At 34.1% G+C, this 25,229-nt stretch overlaps 1 protein-coding gene across 4 annotated transcripts in view; it reads left to right on the forward strand.

The window, feature by feature from the left end:
* LOC114333243 (plexin-A4) overlaps nt 1–25,229 on the forward strand; it is a 933,823-nt gene that overhangs the window by 904,537 nt on the left and 4,057 nt on the right. For all 4 annotated transcript variants that reach the window (XM_050663388.1, XM_050663391.1, XM_050663390.1 and 1 more), the window contains one exon: nt 1–25,229. This exon is cut by the window's right edge and continues 4,057 nt beyond it. In XM_050663388.1, coding sequence (XP_050519345.1) covers nt 1–174 — 174 coding nt within the window. In that variant the 3' untranslated portion in view covers nt 175–25,229.

Below are 25,229 nucleotides of genomic sequence, written 5' to 3' on the forward strand. Positions count from 1 at the left end.
CTTCATACAACAGAATTTAATACAAATTGTGCTCTGCATGAGCTTTACACATATGCTATGAAGTACAACGAGCAATTAACAGTTACCTTAGAGGAAGACGAGTTCTCTCAAAAGCAACGACTGGCCTACAAATTAGAGCAAGTTCACAACATAATGGCGGAATCGCAGCCGTGATACTGGCCTGACCTGACGTGCCCCCCCACTGCTCCTCCTTTATCACCCGTTTTCCCATCGGCACCTCAGGAACTGGCCTGCTGATAAAAGTTTTATGCCAAATATACATATCCATTATCAAACAATTTCTGTGTGTTATGGATTGCTGTTGTGCAATTATTGTTCAGTGTATTGTGGAGCAGTTCTCACTCAGTGACTTCAAGTGCCTCTGGTAGATTGAGTGCGGTTCTCGCTCCTAAAATATGTACTATATTTTTATGATAACACTAGAATAATGCTTTACCGTGCTGAAAATCAGCGTTTTAGTCTAGGCCCTTTTTGAGAAAACCTTGGGCCAACCTAACATCTTTTTGTACAGTCATTTTAATACGAATATCATTTCGGTAAATCGATGTTTCTGCGTAATAAAGTGTTGTATATATTTGTATAATTGTGCATAAACAGAAGTGGTATGTGACATTTATCAAAAAATCTTTTCTAAAGCAAAACTTGGGAAAAATCAAGTATTATTCTTAGATATGTATAGGTAAGCTCTTTAAAAATTAACCAGATTATTTATCGGTTATTTATTTACACTTTTTTTATTATTTCAAAAATGGAATCCGGCTTGTAAAGACTGACGACAAAAACGGGTATTTATTTAATGTTGAATGTTTTACATATCTCCCAATTTTTCGTTCTTTCTAATTTGTATATACACAACCATGTATTTGTATATCAACACAAACATGTTTATCACATAAATCAAAGCACTTAGTGAAGATGTGCTTAACTTGATCAAACATAATTGTAAAATTGTATTGTCGTAATTATATTGGTATCAAATTTATTAATTTGTTTGACATGGTATCACTATTAAGGTGCGTTCGTGAGACGACTTCGTAGATAGTTTACTCGATTGAACCTTGCAAAAGATTCTCCTGAGTAGGTAAGTTTCTGCCCATGTCTTCAGACATTTGCTTTCTTCCTGCTTCTACACTTTTGCCCTCGATTATAAATTGTAAAAGCTTTTTGGATTTTGAAGAGGAGCGGAATTTGAAATGAATGTTATATGTATCTATTCTTGGTCTGGATCCCAGTTTTAGAGTTTTCCTACTGCATTTCTATGATGTTTCTCCGGTTTTGGTATTAATTCAACGTAACAATGTGTATGCTGTATTGACTAACATGTGGTCACCTATACTAAATTTACAATCAAGATGCAATAGACATAAACAAACCAGACACGTTAAATGCTACTAGGAGCACTCCCGAATCATAATTTACAATGTATTATTATGCTCTATACTCTATATGTTCTCTCAGTTATAAGATTGATCAGCATCTTATCAATTCAATTAATTAATTAGTTATTTTAATTGCTACTCATGGAAACAAAACCAAAATTTAATAAATCTTTCCAATAAAAAATGTTCTCAGGGCTAATTGATTTTAATATATCACCTTTAGTTTGCGGCTTCTAGTATTTCTAGTTGCTTACTTTATCCAGGACAAAACAAGGAAAATAAATATGCTCACAATCATACAAATTTTATAAATATTATTTATTCATATACTATACCATAAATATAAGATTCAAAATGTATGCTAAAACTTTGTTCTCTCGTAAAAATATTTTATCTACTAAAAATACTCTGTAATTCTACTATCTCCTTTTCTTTTAACAAAATTTTATTTAAATGTTTCGGTGGACTGTTCTTATTATTATTATAAAAAAAAACAAAATTTAATTTTCACCTTTTAAATAGATACTTATGTCCTCTACGAATTTATGAATGAATAAATTATGCTGTAAAACTGTTAAATTGACAAAAAACAAATATGGTATGTAATAGCAAACAACTCTCTTTTTTCACAAATAATCTGACTAACCTTATCTATCTTCTTAACTTCTTCTCATGGATTGTGTTGTCCTCGTTTCTCCCACACGTGCTCCTCGGATGCTGCGACGATCTTTCTCGTTCAAACTGCTTCACAAACAAAACAGCACTCGCTCGAAATCTCTCCTCAATTTAGTCTCTGACTCGATACAAACAATATAATTCCAAGATTTTTCCTCTCAGCTCGATGTCTTGGGCAAAATTGATACAAACCGGCTACTCGTTCCAGACAGAAAACTGGAATCTATTCGGACACGAGGAGATTTTACTTCTCGACTCGATCACGATTTCGTCTCAACAGAAATCTGCTTACACGGCCACCAAATTAACCACTTTACACAAAATCACTACTTTCCAAACTGGACTGGCTTCTTCAGATCTTAATTACACAGTCAATCATTTTCCCTCATCAAACTCAGACTCGGCCATTCTATTCTCCCTCCATCGGTCTCTTTCGCCAATCACAAGCATTCTCTCAACATTACTTCCCTACTTTCATTTCTTAAGAACAAATAGTGTTGTATACAAATTTTCTGTCTTGTTAAATTTCCAGGAGATATTAAAATTAACTTCTTTCTTATATCCTAGGAAAAACCCTCTATTCTAAAACTAAACAAATCTGTTTACCGTCGTTGCTTTCGAGGAAACCATTTAGAAACGTGCTATTGTTCACTCCAACCACGAATACATCCACTTTCTAAAACCGATGGTAATTTAGTTCCATTGTTTTGAATTGTTAAGTCCGTTCGTAGAATCTTTATCACTACACTTTTCCTCTTTACCACGAAACACTGCTTACGACTAATTATATTATTTACAAATTTTGGCTATATACAGGGCGATGAAATTTTACAACCTCGTGGTCTTTGACATAAAATTAATTCTCTAAATTTTCCCCATAAAATTATTTAACAGTATATACATTGTAAATCCCAAATCATGATTTCCAAAGTTTATACATTGTAAATTATGATTCGGGAGTGCTCCTAGTAGCATTTAACGTGTCTTGGTTTGTTTATTTTTACTGCATCTTGAATGTAAATTTAGTATAGTTTCATATATTTCCAAATTAGAAATATTTGATCTATTCTTTTCCTTTCTTTGGCTTAGATTCTTAGCATTCTCTTTTTGCCTGCGAATAATTTGTTTTACCCGCTTCTCTTAAAAGTAGTCGTTCACAGGTTCAGTTTTGGTCTGGCGTGAGTGTTTCATTTCCTGAGTACAACCTCTATATGCGAGGCATTCTACTATACTGCTCCTAGGAAGGATCCTGATCAGGAACTAACAACCCCACATATGTTTATTCCAAATTCTGTTTTTGTATGGTTGAACCATTGGATTACAGATTTATGAGTGCGACACTTATGATAATTTACTTATTTTATTATTTGGACAGTTTTCATAGATGGATCATATAGATATTACTTTATTTTAAAACGTTTTATAATGCGTTTTAAAGATGGGATGGATACGCGTACATGTTTTATTTAGACGATTTTTTGATTAAGTTGCGGCATTTTTGCTGTTTGGTAGATATGTATAACATTATTTATTTGACCATTATATTAAAGTATAATTTTTGCAATTGGATTTCAAGATTGGAATGTTTTATTGTGATATATTTAATTATTTTACTTTATTTTTCAGTACTTAAATTTTTCTGTATAGTATATCTTGAGTACTTTGAGAACCGATACATGGGATTGTGCGGAATATTAAGTTTACAAAGACTTATCGGCTTCTATTCCTGGATTATTTATCCAACACAATTTAGATCAATAAAACAATAATTAAATAATCAGGAAAAATCGTAGCTTACTCGCATTTCGACGAAATATCATAGATAATAAACACACAAGATGAATATTTGCAAAAAGTAGAAATAAAAGTAATACCTAATATTAAGAATATTAGAAATTCCAAAGTCTAAAACTCTAAAAAACAAATGAAGAAAAGCAAAATTATAGAAAGAATATTAATCATTTTGAAAATAGAGGAGGTGAAGATGAAAATAATTACATATTAAGCATTCTACGAGGAGAAGCATCAAACGTATGACATAAAATATTTTAAAAATCGGGAACAAGGAATAAATGTTACGCATAGCTGACTTTAAAGGAAATACAGAAACTATCGTTTTGAGTACTACTCCAAGAGATTGAGAAGAAGAGAGAAAAGAAGTGCAGAAGCTGTACCAAAAAATCCCTGGAATTTTTCTTTGGAAGGAGAGAGAGATCTACTGATTTTGTAGTATTTTAATTCTTTAAACATTGATTGTTGGCTTAATGAGAAAGCTGGAAACTTTTGAGATGTGACTTTTTAAGAATTTTAAAAATACCATGGACCGATCATATTACGAACGAAATGGTGTTGCATATAATGGGAAGAGGCAGATAACTTTTAACCACCATTAAAAGGAGAAAAACAGCATATTTGGGCACATACTTAGAAATGATAAGTACTTTGTTACAGCTGATTATGAAGGGTAAAATCAAAGGAAAAAGGGGTCCTGGTAGACGACCAATCTCTCAAGACTCCGACGCTTTTAAGAGAAACACAAGATACAGACCAATTTGTAATGGTTATAGCCAACCTTCATTATTGGAGGTTTCTTCTTCTTCACTAGAAGAAGAAGAAACGTTTAATGTTGTATCAGATGATAATGATACTAAATCAACTACACTGCGCGCCATTAAAAAGAGGCCACCTAAATGTTTTGTCATTTTTAATTTTTACGAATCCTAATTGCTTGCTATTAGATGTTTGTACAATGTTTAAAAATATGTTTTAAAGCAGTATATGTCTTGAATAATAAATGTCGAAAAAAACCTTCTCCTAAAATTATGATTTTAATGAAAAAGCACATTTTTTCTGTTTTATTTATAAACATTCCACCAAAATAGCGATTTTTAATATTCTGTATTACCACCTCGATTTTGAATTCACTCCTAATTCGATTTGGCATTGAATTGATCAAATTCTGGATGTTGTCTTAAAGAAAAGCTTCCCATTCTTCCATGAGCGCCAACCGAAGCTGCTCACGATTTATTGGAGCATGTATTCTGTTTCTTACTCTTCGTTTGAGTTGGTCCCAAACATGCTCAATCCTGGGCTTTAAGCCGTAACTATCCTGGCTCCGTGTGGCCGCGCGTTGTCTTGCATGAAAATAAAGTTTTCGCCTACAAACCTAGCAAAATGCATTACACGCTCGTCTAGAATTTCGCTAATGTATCGGTGAGCATTCAACGCTCCTCTATCAATAAACACGAGATCAGTACGGCCTTCGAATGAAATGCCTGCCCAAAACATTACCGAACCTCCTCCAAAAACAACACGTGCTCATCGAACACAAGCAGCATATCCTTCCCCACGTCTTCTGTATGTTTTGATGCGACCATCTGAGCCATAAAGAACCATCCTTGACTCATCATTAAACAAAACATTTTTCCAATCTTCTATTATCCAATGCTCGTGGTATCTAGCAAACTGAAGTCCTCCAAAGGTCCTTTTGCCGGGCAGCGGGCCCTTAGACCAAATTCCCTCAACTTCCTTACGGTAGAAGTGCTTAATGTCCACCCGTGAACATTTTGAAAACTGTTTTGAATTGCTCTAGTCGTAAAGAAACGATTTTGCAAAGAAGTTTGTTGTAAAGAACGGTCTTCTCTGGCCGTCGTGATTCTTTTCGGGCCTGATCTAGACCAGGGCGCATCTGTAAAAATATTAGTACATTTGGACGTTGAGAGGTGACTCAAATTTTTTTGCAGAAGTTGCTTGAAAATAATTCAAATAATAATATGTGAGTTATCCTCCCTCTCAAAAAGGTCCGGAACATTGTTTAAATAATCAAAATGTCAAAAAATGAAGGAAAAATTCGATTTTTTTCTTGTTTTTTTTTATTATAACTTTAAAAGTATTCATTTCCAAGAAAAGTGGTATTTACATAAAAGTTGCATAATTAAATTTTCTACAATATAGAACGTGAAATATTTAAAAAATAGTCACGCTTGTTGCAAAATAGCAATAATTGCCAAAAAACCATACAAAAACAAGTATTCGCATTTTACGTTTTTCAACCATTTATGCTACACTTAGGACCGTCATATTTCACCCAGAAAAACTATATAATACAGTAAAACAATACTGTAAATTTCATTAAGATCGGTGCAATATATTTTGCAAAATAAATTTTGCAATCCAGCTTTCGCAAAAAAGATTCATTTTTTCAAAATGTTACAGGACTGAAAATAAAGCAGATAGCAAGTTGAAATTTTTTTTACTTATAGAACTGTACTGTACCTTTCATATGCAATTAAAATCAATTAAGTACCACGGCGTCAGGATTTTTGTTTAAATAAACATTAATTATTGGTGCTGTGCGCAGGACATAGTTTACTTTGATTGGGCATTCCAATGACCTTTGATAATGATTGATACATTTTAATTTTTATTACATTTCGATATAAATAAATAAATTTGTTTATTGCAAAATAAAAACAAATACTCTATCCTTTGAAATAACACTTTTTTTAGCAAAAACTTTCTTTTTGTTCATATATTTTAACTTAGAGAATAAAAGTTTATTATTTTTATACATATGCAATTGTTTAAACAATATTTCACAAACAATAATAAAATTAGTTTAATTTTTGTGGAATTAAAATATTAAAATACAACAAAATATAGAGTAAGAAAATAATATATTAGATAAAGATTGAAAGAAATTTTGGTGGAAATCAACTTGTGTGAATCCAACACCGCTGTCCTGCGCGTAGCACCAATAATTAATGTTTATTTAAAAAAATTCCTGACGCCGTGGTAGTTAATCAATTTTAATTTTACAAATTGCAAATGAAAGGTACGCAAAAAAAATTTCAACTTGCTATCTACTTTATTTTCAGTCCTGTAACATTTTGAAAAATTGAATTTTTTTTGCGAAAGCTTGATTTCAAAATTTATTTTGCAAAATCTATTGAACCGATCTTAATGAAATTTACAGTACCATTTTACTGTATCATAAAGTTTTTTTGGGTGAAATATGAATTTCCTAAGTGTAGCATAAATGGCTGAAAAACGTAAAATGCGAATACTTGTTTTTGTATGGTTTTTTCGCAATTATTGCTATTTTGCAACAAGGGTGACTATTTTTTAAATTTATAACTAATTCTATAATATAGCAAATTTAGTTACGCAACTTTTATGTTAGTACATCTTTTCTCGGAAATGAATACTTTTAAAGTTATAATCAAAAAACGAAGAAAAAAACCGAATTTTTCCTTCATTTTTTGACATTTTAATTATTTAAACAATGTTCCGGACCTTTCTGAGAGGGAGGATAACTCAAATATTATTATTTGAGTTATTTTTAAGCAATTTCTGCAAAAAAATTTGAGTCACCTCTCAACGTCCATCTCAAGACAGATGGGCCCTGGACTAATCCTGGTCGTCGTTCGTGAGATCCAGTCTCTACGAATCGTTGGTATATTTTTTGGACCAAACAACAACTGACTCCAAGCTGTCTGACCAGTTCTCTTTGGTTCATTCCATTATCAATCAAAGTAACAATTTGAACAGATCTAGCAAATCTCTCAGCCATAGTTTTAAATTAAAAAATTGCACAAGTTCACTCTTTGAACAACTGTACACTAACGAAAGATTTTTGAAAACCAGAACAGCCATATTCCAAGAAAAATAAGGTACAAACAACATGTACATTATCCGGAGTCGTAAAACTGATATCAATTTTGCAAACTTATTACCCTTAATTGACCTGTTGACACCGTTTGGCCGGGCCTAAAAGTGTTTCTGCATTGTGGGAGTTAAGTTACAACAGAATAAATTGTACTTGCTTACTTACTAAAGCCGTCCTCTTGTACCTTACGGTGTCGAGGTAAGTGGAGAAATCAGACGTCTCCATGCCTTTCGGTCAGTAGCTAGTCTTTCTGCTTCTCTCCACCCAATATTTCTTTTTACGCAAGCCTTTCCAATATTTGCGTTCCACGTTCTTGCTGGCCTGCCTCTTCGTCGTTTGTTGTCAGATGTCGCTTTCCATACCCTCTTTACAGTTCTACCTTCACTCATTCTCGCCTTATGTCCGAACTACGATAACTTTCGTTTCAAGTCTGTCTAAGGTCCTTCCAACACCGCACCTTTCACGTATGTCTTCATTTCTTATACGATCACGTCTGGTCACCCCGGATACCACACGTAAATATCGCATTTCGCATGCTTGAATTTTACTACGGATGTTGTCGTTCACTGTCACATCGTTTCACTACAGTAGAGTAGCACCGGCTCGTATACGGTTTGAAATACTTTTAAAAATATTGAAAAATTCTTATAAAATTCTAGGTGGCCTCTTTTACGTACGATACGGTTATGTCTGACAGAAAAATTTAAGTACTGCATATACTTTTAATAAAAATACGAATTTAATACTCGGACAGGCAGCTTTTTACTACTTCTGTCTTATTTATACTCTCTTTTACCTTTAAACATTTTAGAACTAAATAAATTTTCGCTAGAGCGTTACCTATACACTAATCTGATAAAAATTTCCCAGTCTTTGCAAAATAACCCTAAAAAGGTTAATGTAAGATCTGCGTGTTGCTAATATGTGTCTTATCGTTAAGATTACCGATGTTTTTATTAAATGTTCTTTTACTTAATAATTTGGCGGAAAGGGACAAAACACTAAATTAGTCGAAAAATATTTTTCATCTTTGTGAACTAGATTTTTTGATGATTTAGCTTAGTTTCCTCTTCCAGTTGAATTGAAAAATGTATAAAAACGGAAAATACGAAGTATATCTGAACTCATTGAAATCATAACAGGAATATTTAGGTGTAAAATAGGAACAAAATACCGGCAAAAACAATTTATATTTACGCAAATTCAAAAATATAGGACAGACACATTTGACTCTTTTAAGACATGGCCAAAAATTGAATTTTTGCATGTCGGCAAAACGTTTCAGACACCTTTTGAAGCACTTTACATTCCAGTGGATTCTTCGTTTCCATTTCCAAATTCTTTTTTTTTTCTCAAAATTATTTTAGTTTTTATTACGGCGTTTGTGTTTTTTACTTCGTTTTGTTTTTCCCGAAACAGCAGTACTCTTGAAGTATCTTTTTTAATAATTTCCAGTCCATTTCATTTTTTCTTTTTTGTGTAAAATATTTTCAGTTTTTGTGATTGCTTCATTTTTTTTTCTAAAATATAAAACTAGTTAAAACAAAACATGAAGAAATCACTAACGACTAAAAATGATATACAGGGTGTTTCATTAACAATTGTCCATATCGTAACTGGAGAAACCTTAGCACAAAATACGAAGATTTAAACCAAAACACTTAAATAAAATATTCTTCCTTACCGAGATACAGAGTGTTTTATTACAAATGTTCTAAAATGATTTTAGCCCATGGTTAAAGCACCTTTTAATATATTTTGTTCAAACTTTACACATGCCAGGGTACTTTAACTAGTCTTAAAATATAATTTCCCGGTGTTACCAGAGGTTTGGTGTAGGGATATATACTTCTTTTTCGCCCCTTTCCCCCTCAATCTACGCCACTGTCGTAATAATCATTTCAGCATGTTTTTTTTTATTCTTCGTTACTTTTACGTAAATATCATCCTGTATCTCAATGCGATAGAGTAAGTAGTTTTCAAGTTATTTGCGTTTTAATGTAATGGATTCAGAAAGATTATGTATTTTAAACACAATCTTATTGAATGTAGTTTAAAGTACATAGTCTTATGCCATGGAATCCATTATCTTTAAGCGCAAATAACTTGAAAACTACTTACTTTATCGCAATGAGACAAAAGGATGATATTTATGTAAAAAGTAACAAGGAATAAAAAAAAAAGAATGTGTGTGTACTTTGTACGCACGTAAGAAGTTATACTTCTATTATATGATTTAAACGAAATTAATATACTTTTTATTTATATTTTGTTTAAATATTAAACTAATTTATACTTACTACTTCTCAAACATTTTTATTAGAACAGTGCCAAAAATTAAAATAATAAAAGAATAAAACACACACAAACACATTAAACAAGCCACAAATGATGTCTGAACATTAATTGTCGAAAATTTTTTTAACTAAATACGTATTTTCTGAAAATACAATTATATAATAAATATACTTACAATCATAAAATGTATTAAAAAAAACAAAAAAGAAAGTTGCTATTGGGACTCGAACCAGCGGTGATAAGAGCGGTTGGTATTGGAATTCATTCGCCTTCTCCGCTTAGCCACGGACACTATGTGTTTTTATTTACGAAGATCGACTAACTAAACGGATTAAACTTGTGATATTTTGATATTTTGAAAATTGATCAAATTATTTTAATTTTGAATTGAAATGATTTAGAATTGAAAAAATACAACAAAACATAGAGTAAAAAAACAATATATTAGGTGAATATTGATAGAAATTTTGATGGTAATCAAATTATATAAATAAAAGTATTACATACTATGTATTTTGGCAGATCAAATAGGTAGGTTTATACCCATGATACATTAACAATTATTACGTACCTGTTGCTTTTAAAAACTATGTAAAAGTCACTACAATATTATAAACTTTTTTGTTTCTGTCCTCACAACAATAAAACTAATATATTATACATTTGTTTACCTTTACCTTTACCTCCAAACCACAGCTGCCATATCGGATAATTTTTGACATGTCATTTGAACATCCAATCAGAACAAAGTTATAATGCGCATGCGCCGGGCTGATAGGTTTTAACATATAAAAAAATCACCCTCTATCGCCGGTAAAGAAGTATAACTTCAAAAACATGCTGAAATGATTATTAAGACAGTGGCGTAGATTGTGAGGGGGAAAAAGGGGCGAAAATGAAGTATATATTTCTACAGTACGCCTCTGGTAACAACGGAAAACTATCTTTTAAGACTAGTTAAAGTACCCTAACATGTGTAAACTGTGTGTCAACTTTGAACAAAAAATATTAAAAGGTGCTTGAACAATGGGCTAAAATAATTTTAGAATATTTGTAATTAAACACTCTGTATCTCGCAAAGGAGGAATATTTTTTTAAGTGTTTTGGGTTAAATCTTCGTATTTTGTACTAAGGTTTCTCCAGTTACGATATGGACAATAATTGTTAATGAAACACCCAGTATAGCACAACAATTAATTGGACAACAAATATGAACACCAGAAATCTCTTAAAAGTGCTCAATTGTTTCACCAAATGTCTACTGCTATTGCAGGAAAAACAAAACTAAATAATAAAGTAGAAAGAACCGATAACTGAAAAAAATTTAAAACACAAAAAGAATTAAGGAACATAAAACAAATATTAATTAGAAATTATTTTAAAACATGTCAAAAGGTGTCTTAGGAAAAATCGAATAAAGTAATATAACACAGGGAGCGATTTTAATAGCTGAAAGTAATTTAAAAATGTCAAATAAAATTACGTTTGTTTAAAAATTCATTCACGTTTGTATTTTGCTCCAGTTTTTAAACAAACTGTCAAACCAGTAATGGAAATTACTGATTGAAATATGGGAACAAACTTGATTCAAATCGAATTCACCTTCCACCACTTAAAAAAAGTCATTCTTCGCAGAATTTTGGATTAACTAAAATTTTTAGTGGTAAAAATAAAGAATCATATTTTTAACACGGCAATGTGTACATATATCATTATCTTACTTTCGATACATTTTTGGACACGTGAAATTTTATATCGAACTGCCAATTATTTATCATAATTTTGCTAAACTGTGATGCTTTTTTATTCTTTATTGTTGTTGTATACAAATATTTACCAATAAGTGTTTAAATGTCAGTGTTTATAATCAATCTGGTAAACATATTGAAGTATGCTCTAAAAGGCTGTATTCAATTTTAAGTCGTTCTGGAAAACATTTTATGAGGTGAGCTCCATAAATTCTCGGTCTGATAAAAAAAATTGATAAAAAATATGAAATAATTTTATTTTTTGATATAAACTCGCTTTCATCATCATTATCAATGATGCTACACCCCTATGAAAGAGCCTCGACCTTACCAAGTCTATTACGTCAGTCAGTCCTATCCATTGCCAACTGTTGCCAGTTTGCTCCGCCTATTTTTCTCCCAACCTTATCTATACCATCCTTCCATCTGAGTTTTGGCCTATATTTCCCGTATTTCTACTTCCCACAGGTTGTGACATAAGGATTCTTCTAGGAGGGTTGTTCTGCTGTGAGCTTGCTAGATGTCCTGCCTATCTTAGTCTTCCTATTCTTATAAGAGATACTAACGTCTATACCACCAAATATATGTTTATATCTGTGGTATACCTCGTAGTTGAACCTTCTCCTCCAAACACCATTTTCACAGATGCCACCGAATATTCCTCTTAGGATCCTTCGTTCAAATATAAGCAGAAGGTTTTCATCTGCCTTGGAGATGGTCCATGTCTCCGATCCATATGTCAACACTGGTTGTATAAGGGTTTTGTATATGGATATTTTTGTTTTTGGCTTAAGTTTCTGCTTCTTATATGTCTACTCAGTCCAAAATAGCATTTGTTTGCTAGGATTATCCTTCGCTTGATTTCTTCCGTCATGACGTTCTCCTTGGTGATAAAGGAGTCTAAGTATGTGAATTTGTCTACCACTTCAAAGGTAGAGTTATCAACCGTGAATCGGTGACCGATGTTTCTGGCTCTATTGTTGGGTGTTGATGTCATCATCTTAGTTTTCTCCTCGTTTACTTGCAGGCCCATATTTTTTGAGGCATTTGAGAAGGCGCGCACAACACAGCTTGCGTGTTGTGCGGGCAACTAGGTCCACATCATCTGCATATGCCAAAATTTGGTATGATTTATTAAAAATATTTCCTCTGTTGTCTATTCGGGCATCTCTGACCGCCTTTTCCAGAGCTATGTTGAAGAGGAGACACGCCAGCGCATCTCCCTGTCGCAGCCCAACATTCGTTTCAAACGCCTGTGATTGTTCGCCCTGTATTTCGACTTTACAAGCAACTTTACCCATTGTAGCCTTAACCAATCCTATCCGTTTATCGGGGATGTGGAATTCATCCAAGGGTTCATGCAATTTATTTCTTATGGCACATAATAGGCCGATTTAAAAAAAATCAAAAGCTGGTATGTGTCGATATTAAATTATTCATTGGGTTTTTCCAGTATTTGCCTCAGCACAAACCTAAAGTGGTTTTATGCCCCAGGCCTAAAACCACTTTGATATTCGCCCAGAAGCTCCTCTGAATAGTCGCTTTTTTCAGTATTCATTTTACTCTAAATAAAATCAATTGCAGCTTATTATTATCGTTTTTAAAAGGTTCTATGATATCTTTTTTAATTAATATCTAAATAATCACTGGAAGTCATGTCTACACTATAACGTGAATGTTTCAATTCCTAAAAAGCTTCAAATATGTAATGGAGGTTTATGGCACATTTTTATAAATTTTTCTGAGCATTTTGCAAAACTTTCTACAAATAAGATGCAGAGGAGCTACTATTGATTACTGTATTACTGGATACTTTTTAAGTCTTTGTGGTCTATCCTCTATGGTTTGAGCTTCATTAACTTTCTTCTATTCCACCGATATTCTTCTGGATTCTCGTGGAATTTAGTTCATCATTTTACCTCAAATCGTAAATGGTAAATAATTATGTAAATTCTTTTGTTAAATATTTTAATATCAAACAATACATACTTAAAAATGAATAACCATTTTCAATTTCGTTGCAACACGAAACCACAGCCGCATCATTATCCCAGTTCAATCAGAGAGTGCAGCAAGCACCTCTACCGGTTTCGAAACTTATTAGTCTCTTATCAGGAGGCGCATATGTGCCTCCTGATGAGAGACTATTAAGTTTCGAAACCAGTAGAGGTGCTTGCTGCACTCTCTGATTGAACTGGGATAATGATGCGGCTGTGGTTTCGTGTTGCAACGAAATTGAAAATGGTTATTCGTTTTTGATTTACATATTTACTCTGATGGAGTACGAAGGGAACCATTCTCGTTGGAACTTTACCGCTCTGAGCAGATGGGACGTGAATTAGAAATTGTAAAATTCCCTCATCTTCCTTAGTCTCAGCATCCGTTATGGCTTACAAATTGTAGAAGCCTCGGAGGTGTTACCAGAGAAGGTTCCCCATTGTTTTCAGTCTGTTAGGATGTGGAACAACATTTTTTGATGTTGTTTTATGTGCTATTAGATTGAAAACTTAGTCTTTTTTCTAATATATACTCAATTTGTGTTCCCAAGAATAGTTTAAGTATATACTACTTGTATAGTGGGATAATAAAAGTATATACTATTTGTATATACTACTATACTATAAGTATATACTACTTGTATAGTGGGATACTACTCTTCGGGCTCTAATAAATGAAGTGTAGACCTTCTTCTTTGAGTGCCGTGAACAAATTTTCCAACTTCCATGACAATTTGCCGATATTGTTCTCGATCTTGCGTGGCATGTAACAATTCATTTGCTGATCAGGTAACGGTTTCGGAGCGAGGAATATTTCTTTCTATCAATTCCTCTTTTTTCCTCGATCTTTCCATTGAAAGATCTTCCCTTTACCTATTCTGTTCAAGACTTGAAATGCGTTAAACCCATGACATTTTAAGTAGTCTACGATATGACCACATCTCGAAGGCTTCTACATTGTTCATCATATTAACCTTCATGGTCCAGGTTTCTTAGTTGTAAGTTCAGCTGAGAATTGCACAGTATAGATCTAAGTTTCATAAATGCTCCTCTTGCGATTTGTATCTATCTATCTAATCAGCCCTAAACATCCATACTTGGATATAGGCCTCCTCTTCCTTCTTCCATGCCTCTCTATCTTGGGCAATTTGCATCCATTTTGACCCAGTGTGTTTCTTCAGGTCATCTGACCATCGCATCTGTGGCCTTCCCCTTTTTCGTTTGTGGTTCCATGGTCTCCAATGTATTACCATCTTAGTCCATCTTTCATCCTTCTGCCGTAGGGTGTGTCCGGCCAACTTCCATTTAAGCTTTGCTACTTGGGTAGAGACATCTTTCACTTTTGTTTTGTTACGATCCATTCGTTTCGATAGGAGTTTTCAATTTGTATACGAGTTTTAATTTCTTCATCAGGATTTAGTGTCTCGTTAATCCAACATCCTAGGTATTTAAAATGGTTTACTTTTATAATCTTTTGTTATATATACTCTAACCACAAGTAACTTTGTCTTTGATGCATTTATGCCAAGCTTGTTGTTGGAGCATTCTCTAGTGACTCGATATATAAGGAATTAAAGATCTTCGATACTTTCAGACATGATCGCTGTGTCATCTGCATTCCTGATGTTAATAGTTTCTCCTCCAATTCGAACTCCACATTGCCCTTCCAAGGCTTCGTTAAACATTATTTCCGAGTACACGTTAAGCAAAGTTGGGGATAACACACAACTTTGTCTGACACCTCTTTGAATGAAAATTTTGTCTGTTTCTCTTCTGTGTAGACTTTGCACATATTCAAATATGACATCTTGGTTTTCTCACATATCACGTATGCGCACCTGTCAGACTGAGAATTTATGTTGCTTATCACATAAAGTATAATTAGTAATTGATATTGTGGAATGAGCTATTTTTAGCTACTGATTTGTTATAACAGCAGAGATTACTTTGAAGGTAATGTAATTCGTTAGACTGAGTGTAATATTTAAGAATCGTGTCACATAGCACTTTAGATTATGAGGTATCGTTGATGTTCGTGGAAAATCGTTTGTTCTGATTCTGTCAAAAGTGTTAAATAAAGGGAACAGACATTTCAACATAAACGATAAATCGTTGCTCTGAATATAAATTTGTGTAAAAAGTTGCCGAATTCAGTTGCAATAAATTGATGTAAATATATGTATTTATAAAAAAAATCTTTTTTATTTTACAATCACTTGCTAAGCAAAAGTTCTAAACTTACCCTATACTTGAAAGTATTTCACCAACGTGAACTTTACATAACTTAACTATTAAAGAAGTTTCATAATAAGGAGCCATCGAAAAAAAATCTTAATTAAGTATAGGTTTGTTCCAACCCGTTACAAAAACCGTTCTTGAACGGTTACGAGTATGCGCAGTAACGAAAAATGTGTTACTACGCATAATTATTCGTTATTGCGCATGCGCGTAACGATTCAAGAACAGTTTAGTTAGAACAGACCCTACCTTGTGGATTTTACATATAAATGCCGATGGTTGGTCTTTTGCCATTTTGCATATCATAAATTTCAGTGCATAACAAATACGTCGTTATCAAAAAAGTTAGGTTATGCATATGTAAGTGGCTAAAATCCCAACACGCATTTTTATTAAACGGAATACTCTAATTAAGTTTTTTTGCTTTAGATTTAAAACTGGTCTCAGATTTTCTAATATTCTTAGATATTTTAGTTCCGGTTTATAAATATTGGAACCAAAGTGTTTATGTACTATATATTATAAAAGAACGCTATAAGTACAGTTTTGTGTTTTCCAGTAAGTACTTTTGATGTACAATTTATACTTAACTGATTTTTTTGAAACATAATCTGGTTAATGGTAAATAGATCTTTGTTTTTCTTTCATAATATGCTAATTCATATTAACTACAAAATGAACTAAATTTAGCATTTTGTGCCATTTTCTCCCAAAAATTTTCCTTTTCCTCTTTCAACCTATTTCCCTTGCTTTTAGGTTTCTACTGTCAGTTTTTAGGTGTTCAGTTTACCATTCTACTTAAATTTTGAGGTTTTTATCTTCTTCAGGTTTTTATCTTCTTCTCCAGCCTGTTTGCATCCACTCCTGGACAAAGGCCTCCCCGTGAGTTCTCCATTCTTCTCTGTTTTGTGCTATTTAATGCCAGTTTCTCCCCACTTTTGCTTTGAGCCATCGAGCCATCGTTTTTGTGGTCTTCCTCTACTACGACTGTGTTCGCGTAGTCTCCAATGTACAATATTTCTCGTCCACCTCTCGTTGTTTTGCCGTGCCACGTGTCCTACCCAGTTCATTTGCACAATTCTTCCAGTTACATCTTCCAGTTACATCTTCCACCTTCATCCTGCTTCGCACTTCTTCGTTTCGTGTATGTTCTCTCAGAGATGCTCCCAACATAGCTCGTTCGATGACCCTCTGTGTTGTTCTTAATCTATTGGCTGACAACTCTGTGTCACGATCTCCATTCCATAAGTCATAACTGGTAGAATACAACTGTTGAATACCCTTTTCTTTAGATTTATTGGTATCTTTTTGTTTTTCAACACACCACTGAGTCTTTCTACTGCCCCCAACTAATTCGGATTCTTCTAGTTATCTCTGCCTTTTGATTCTGTTTGCCTAGTTTGATCGTGTGACCTAGACTAGGTATGTAGACTAGTTTGACTAGTCAAACCCCGATCAGCTATTAAACTGTCGTAATTTGTTAGATTAGGTTTAATAAAACGTCATTTTTTAATTTTAATGTTTATTATTTTTATATTGTCGTAATTAAAATAAAAAAATTAGTGTTTATACTCACATGTTGAGGCATTATGGCAGGAGTGGCCAAACTTTCTTAACAGTGTGCCACTATCTGTTTATGAACAGTTAGTCGTGCCACCAAAAATGAAACAAAAAATTCAATAGGTAGGTGGAATTTGTATGAAATAACAAAAAATATATGTAGCTACAATAGTATATTATTCCACGAGCATGTAATGATGGCTATTACTCACGATGATGAAGTTTGCGACACGAGCGAAAGCGAGTGTCGTAATTCATCAGAGTGAGTAATAGCCATTACATGCGAGTAGAATACTATACTTTTTCTACGACCTTTTTTATTTTAAATAGTAAAAAAATATAATTATCAACTACTCGAGATTGTTTATTAATTTATTACTAGTAGTACAGTACATGTTTATGGTTGATGTGGTTAATGTGGCTTGTGAATCTGAATTTTCTTAATTAAATCTTGAATGTTGGGGTCAATTTTTGTTACAGCTAATAAAATTAGATTTTTCAAATGATTATTGGTTAATTTTGAACGATATTGTGATTTAATAACATTCATAATTGAAAACATTTCTTCAAAAACATACGTCGAACCAAAACGACAACAATACCGCAAAGCAAAATTGTGAAGATATGGAAAATCAGCTGTGGAAACGTATTTCCAAAATTCAATATAATTTGAATTACTTGTACTTGAAACAAGCTCGTTATGCTTATTTTTCAACAAAATATTACTTTGCAAATCTATTATTTCCATTTGGAATTCCGGCGGATAATTTTCAACGTCTTTAAGTGAAATGGAAAAAGGATTTGTGAAAAGTTGAATATTTTTATTTTCCTCCTGGAAATCCTGAAATCTCGTAATAAATGAGCTTTGAAGACTTGACATTAAATTTTTAAACTTATCGTAATTTTGGAACAATTCGAAAACAATTGTTTTAAAAGGAAATAAACTGTAAAAACACTATCTCACAAGGCAAACAGACTTGAAGCGTCTCGCACAAAAGTTGAGAATCAACTGAGTAGAGAATAACGTGAACGTGTCTAGCGCGAGGCAGTGGCGTACAATAAAAGAGTGACGTAGAATAAAAGACGAATTTTTAATTTTTTACCAAGTTAATTTTTTTTTATTTTTTTTTATTTTTCCAAAAAGTCCTCGCGTGCCACTTCTAGACACCGCCGTGCCACACCGTGGCACGCGTGCCGTGGTTGGCCACCCCTGCATTATGGCATTTAAAGTTGCATAATACGTTAGACCTTTTACACTTACATAATTTTGAAGAGAATTTCTAATAGGGCTTTTCATTCACAGTCATTTGTTTAGAGTTTCTGTCATGTGTCACATAATATTAATATATCTACGTCATATGTTATTGGTATATACCAATGATACAAACCAGAGACGTATGGCGTAGATATATTAATATTATGTGACACATGACAGAAGCTCGAAACAAATGACAATCGATGAAAAGCCCTATTGCAGTAGTATTTTGTAAAGCCTTGTTTTCTAAATTTAGAATCTTTTCTACTAATTTCTCTTAGAGACAGCATAACGCCTGGAACATCTTCAAAATTAAGAAAATTCTTTTTGCATTCTGTTATTTGATTTCTTGAAAAAAGTTTGTTTAATGTTCCATATTTCGTACCAACTCTATATAAACCGTCAATTATTGTTTTATTTTACATGATACCCAAAATATTTCGAGCCTCTCCTTTGGCTCTATCAAAGCTGGGGATACTTATTGTTGCAGTTTTTCCGATCGAAATTGGAGGAACTGTTTTTTCACTTAATTGTTTCATAGCATTAGCCTGGCATGAAGACCTTTAGTCGCTGGATTGTCAGCGGAATAGATGGAATGGGAATGTCATTGTCAACTGCGAAAGAAAATATTGCAATCGGAGAAAAACAAAGGATCGCCATAATACTAACGAAGCCCCTGGACCGTCTTCACTAGAGGAAGAAAATTGTCAAACAATTCAGATTACTTCTTCAGGTCTGGTTTGTTGTATTTGCTAAAAAGAGAGCTCTGACGAACATACGTGCGTAATTTGTAATCAGGTGGTACATGTTGGTACGCTACAGCACACTTGGTGCATACTATGAAGGGTTTGAAAGAAAAGTTACATGCATGCGTTGTGCACAGGCAGAAAAAATTAAAATAAATAAAGGCAAGGCGGTTGAAGGTCTTCATGCGCAGGCTAATGCTATGAAACAATTAAGTGAAAAAAAATCCAATTTCGATCGGAAAAACTGTAACAATACCTATCCCAGCTTTGATAGAGCCAAAGGAGATGCTCGAAATATTTTGGGTATCATACAAGATAAAATAATGGACGGCTTATATAGAGTTAGTACGAAATACGGAACAATAAACACACTTTTTTCAAGAAATCGTATAAGAGAATGCAAAGATAATTTTCTTCGAAGATTTTCCAGACGTTAAGCTGTCTCTAAGAGAAATGAGTACAAAAGATTCTAAATTTGGAGGACAAAGATTTATAAAATGCTACTGCAATAAGAGATGCTCTTCAAATCCATGTGTAAAAGTGTAAAAAGTCTAACGTATTGTACAACTCTAAATGCCATAATGCCTCAATATGTGAGAATAAACACTAATTTTTTAAATTTAATTACGATAATATAAAAATAATAAACATTAAAATTAAAAAATGACGTTTTTTTAAACCTATAATGTAACAAATTACTACAGTTTATTAGCTGATCGGGGTTTGACTACTCAAACCCGGATTTCATAAAATTAAATTTCGACCTTTGCCTGACTAGTTTCTCCTAGGTTTGACTAGTCAAATGCCAAAACTGTAATTTATTTCGGGCTTTGACTAAGATCGTCAGTCAGACCTGAGGATTGCCTAGTCAAACCTAGGAGTGCCTGAAATTCGTGCTTTGACTATAACATATATACTATTCGACACTTTCGATCTCACTTCCATCAATATTTTGATTTGTCATCACTTTTGTTTTAAATTCATTTTTAAACCGATTTTCTCAGATTCTCGTTTAAGCTCCTTTAGCATGTAGATTAGTTCCTCTGTATTGTTGTTTATGAGTACTATGCCATCGGCAAATCTTAGATGGCTTAAAAATCTTCCATCAATTTTAATTCCGCGTTGTTCCCAATTTAACTTGTTGAACACATCTTCTAATGCAAGAGTAAATAATTTTGGAGATATTGTGTCTCCCTGTCTAATACCTCTTTCCATTCTTATTTTGCTTGTTGTTAGGCCTTCTGTTACATTTTTATTTGCATAGTTGCATTGTCGTATAATATATCTATTTTAGGAGTATTCGATGTCTAGAATCAATCCTTGTGTTATTCATTCCTTCTAATACGGCCCAGAGTTCTATGGAATCAAGTGACTTATTGTAATCCACAAATGCCAAATGAAGAGGTTCATTCTATTAGTTACACTTTTCGATAAGTGTCCTTATTGTCTGTAGGTGTTCTATGATGCTATAACCTTTGCGGAAACCCGCTTGTTCAACAGGCTGGTAACTATCGATTTTATTTGATACTTACTTACTTTCCGTGTCCGGAAAACCAACAACTTTAAATTCTGTATTTCCAATGGTTGGCCATATAGATGGCCCTGTCATTTACTATAATTAAGTCTTCTTCTGTGCAGGTCTCTCTCATCTCTGTACATGATAGTAGATGCCGGCTGGTCTGAACCGCGCCACAGTCGCAGATATCGTCCTCCTGGTATCCCCATTTTTTCAGGTTACTAGCACAACGTGAAACGCCGGTTCTTAGTCTGTTTAGCGCTTTCCAAGTCGGATACGGTAAATTGTGTCCAGCAGCCATTTCCTCTGAGGGAGGAAAATGTGTCGCGGTAGCTGAAGCTTGCCATAGGTGTATTCGGCGCGTCTCAGGCGCTTCGGGGATGGATCTTGATGTTTTCAGGAAGCTTTTCCGAGATCTTAGTCTGCTTGGCTGAGTTTGGTGGTCGTATAAGGGGTGTCTTCGGTCCGTCTCCTGCTTTTTTCGTTCTACCTCTGACGTGACTTTCCTCCTGATAGGTGGTGGAGCAATCCCAGCTATGGGGTATATATACCTCTTCGATAGGTGTCGGTTTCAGGCAACCCGATATTATAGGAACCGTTTCATTTAGAGCCACGTCGACGTTCTTTGCGTGAGCAGAATTTGCCCATACTGGTGCTCCAAACTCCGCGGCCGAAAAACATAATGCTAAGGCAGAAGTGCGGAGAGTGTGTGGTTGTGCTCCCCATTTTGTATTAGTTAGCTTGCGGATGATATTATTTCTGGCACTTACTTTCTTCTTGACATCTTGACAGTAATATCGGTAAGACAGAGTTCTATCCAGACGGCGGATGATATTATTTCTGGCACTTACTTTCTTCTTGACATCTTGACAGTAATATCGGTAAGACAGAGTTCTATCCAGACGGACGCCAAGGTATTTTGGCGTCTCGTTGTGTTCCAGCATCTGACCACGCCATTCCACCTCCAGCGGCCTTCGGGCATGCTTGTTTCTAAGGTGGAAAGCACATACCTGGGTTTTTGTGGGATTGGGTTTCAGATGGTTTTTATCGTAGTATAGAGCTAAGTCTCCCAGGGCATCTGTCAGTTTCACTTCGACTTCATTGAAGGTGCTTCCCTGAGCTGCCACAGCTGTATCATCAGCGTAAATAAATTGCCTTGTTTGTCGGTGTATGGGTTGGTCGTTGGTGTATATGTTGTATAGAATCGGCGCGAGGACACTTCCCTATGGTAGCCCATTTTTTTGGTCCCTCCACCGACTGTTCTTGGACTGGAGCGTTACGTAGAAGCGTCTATTCTGGAGGAGACATTTCACTAACCTTGTTAGTCGGAAATCCTTTGTAGTTTCGTAGAGTTTTGCGAGTAGCCGTTGATGGTTAACTGTGTCATAGGTGGCAGTTAGGTCTATGAACGCTACTCCTGTTATTTCTTTCCATTCAAAACCATCTTCAATATGTTGGGTGCGATTAAGAATTTGACTGCAGCAGCACTTTCCGGGTCTGAATCCTGCTTGTTCTGGAATAATTTTAGTCTCCATATATTCAGCGATCCGGTTCAGTATCATTCTTTCAAATGCCTTAAAAAGGTGGCACAAAAGAGAGACAGGTCTAAAACTTTTTGTATCCGCCGGATCCTTCCCTGGTTTTAAAAGGGCTACCACTCTAGCTTTCCTCCAGATTTTGGGGATTTGTAATGTACGGATGCAGCAATTCATCATTTTTACGAGCCTCTCTACGGTTTTTAGTCCAAAGTTCTTTATTTGTTATTTTTTTATAGTCTGTTGGTATGTATATAATATATAGTCTGTTGGTGTATATATATTTTATTTGATAGTCTGTTGGTAATTATTTTGGTAAGCAGTTTGTATAGATGTGGTAATAGGCTGATTGATTTGTAATTTTCGAGTTTGTGTCTGTCTCCTTTCTTGTGTAGTAAAAGTACCTGCGCATTTTGCCAAGAGGTTGGAATAGCACCCCCCAAAGAGGTCGAAAAATTTCGATCCTCCAGCTGTAATCATCTGTTTTGTTATTCCGTGGTCTCCAGGAGATTTTCCAATTTTCATTTGTTTCAAGGCATTTACAACTTCCTCAATTCAATTTTTTGAGGCATTTGAGTAGGTGGTATACATTTCTTCTAGTTTGCGTGTTGTGCGGGCAACTAGGTCCACGTCATCGGCATATGCCAAAATTTGGGATGATTTATTAAAAATATTTCCTCTGTTGTCTATTCTGGCATCTCTGACCGCCTTTTCCAGAGCTATGTTGAAGAGGAGACAAGCCAGCGCATCTCCCTGTCGTAGCCCAACATGGGTTTCAAACGCCTGTGATTGTTCGCCCTGTATTTCGACTTTGCAAACGACTTTACGCATTGTAGCCTTAACCAATCTGATCAGTTTATCAGGGATGTGGAATTCATCCATGGCTTCATACAATTTATTTCTTACTATCATAGGCCGATGTAAAATCTACGAAAAGATTATATGTGTCAATATTGAATTCATTGGTTTTTTCCAGTATTTGCCTTAGCACAAAGATCTGGTCTGTTGTTGATCGACCAGGCCTAAAACCACTTTGATATTCTCCAAGAATCTCCTCTGAACGTGCACTTAGGCGACCATATAAGATACTCGAAAATATTTTGTAAGCTGTATTAAGGAGGGTTATTCCCCTATAGTTTCTACATTCCAATTGATCACTCTTTTTGTGTAGCGGGCAAACAATTCCAATGCACCACTCTTCCGGGATTTGTTCCTCATTCCAAGCTCTCAGTATTATTTTATATATTTGATTAGTCAGCACCTCCATATTTAATAAGTTCCGCGGATATACCATCACTTCCTGGAAATTTATTATTTTTAGGTGTTTTATTGCATCCCGTACTTCTTGAATTGATGGAGGCTCTAATGGTGTATTGTTGGTTGCTCTTGGGTTTCGTTGATTTGGATCTTCTACTTCGATGGTAAGTAGTTCTTTATAGTGTTCCACCCACCTTTTCAATATTTCTTCTTTTGTATTGAGTATGTGCCCCTCCTTATCCTTACATAGTCTTAGCCTTGGTTTGAATTCCTTTCTTACATTATTCAGAGTTTTATAGAATTTTCTTGTTTGATTTTCCTGTTTTAATGCCTCAAGTTCTTCCAGTATTCTATTTTCATAAATTCTCTTTTTTCTTCTATGAATGCACTTCTCTTCTGTACTCAATTTAACTGTATTATTAGTAGATAATTCTGTCCTATTATTCTGCGTATATTAATTGTTTAGGTACTTTGTAAGTTGGTTCATATAAAAGTATTCAGACTGTCGTCCTGTACCACTCATCTCTTCATTTAACATTCTCTCTTGTGTATTTTAAGTGTTTCATTATAGTTGGATAAATAGTTTTGACAAATTTTACATATGTAGTTCTGTAATTTATATTAAAATTGATATTTGATAATGAGAAGGGCAAATTGGGGGAAGACAATATAATATAGAAATTCCGTATACCGATGAAATCGTTTATATAAATTAGGAAGATTGCATAATAACTTATTTTTCTTTCCATGTTGTCTTCTTATGTATAAGGTTGGGTTGTTAAGGGGTGTCAGGTCATTCGTGAAGTTATTACTCAAATTCCATATTTTTTTTTACCATATAACTCGGCACTCATTGCGGTAATATAGAATTTTTCTTTGACTTCTTGTATATAGCTCTACATTTAAGAATTTTCCATAATGTCTTTTATTTATTCTCATCTTTATCCTACCGTTAATAAAAATGCTTAAATTTTATTCTTTATTCTTTGTCACATGTACAATTTCTATTCTTACTCGCTCTCTTCTCTCTCTCTCTCTCTCTCTCGCTCTGCAGCTTCACAACGTATTGGTGGGTATTTACTGCCTGCACGATGTACAGTTTGCCTCCATCTATTTAGGTCTATCATATCTTCTCTCCAATCTTGCAACCCCATCGCATGTAAATATTTTAAGACATTATCCTTTCATCTGAGTCTGGGCATACCTAAGATATCTTGCCGACTGGATTTCCTTCTTATATCCGTTTTCTATTATGTGTTATATGTATATGCCGTGCCACTTAAGTCTCTGGGCTTTTATCTTGTTGATTATCTTGTTAATAGAAGCCCTTGTTACC

Source organism: Diabrotica virgifera, chromosome 10 (assembly GCF_917563875.1).
Source record: "Diabrotica virgifera virgifera chromosome 10, PGI_DIABVI_V3a".
Lineage (NCBI taxonomy): Eukaryota > Metazoa > Arthropoda > Insecta > Coleoptera > Chrysomelidae > Diabrotica > Diabrotica virgifera.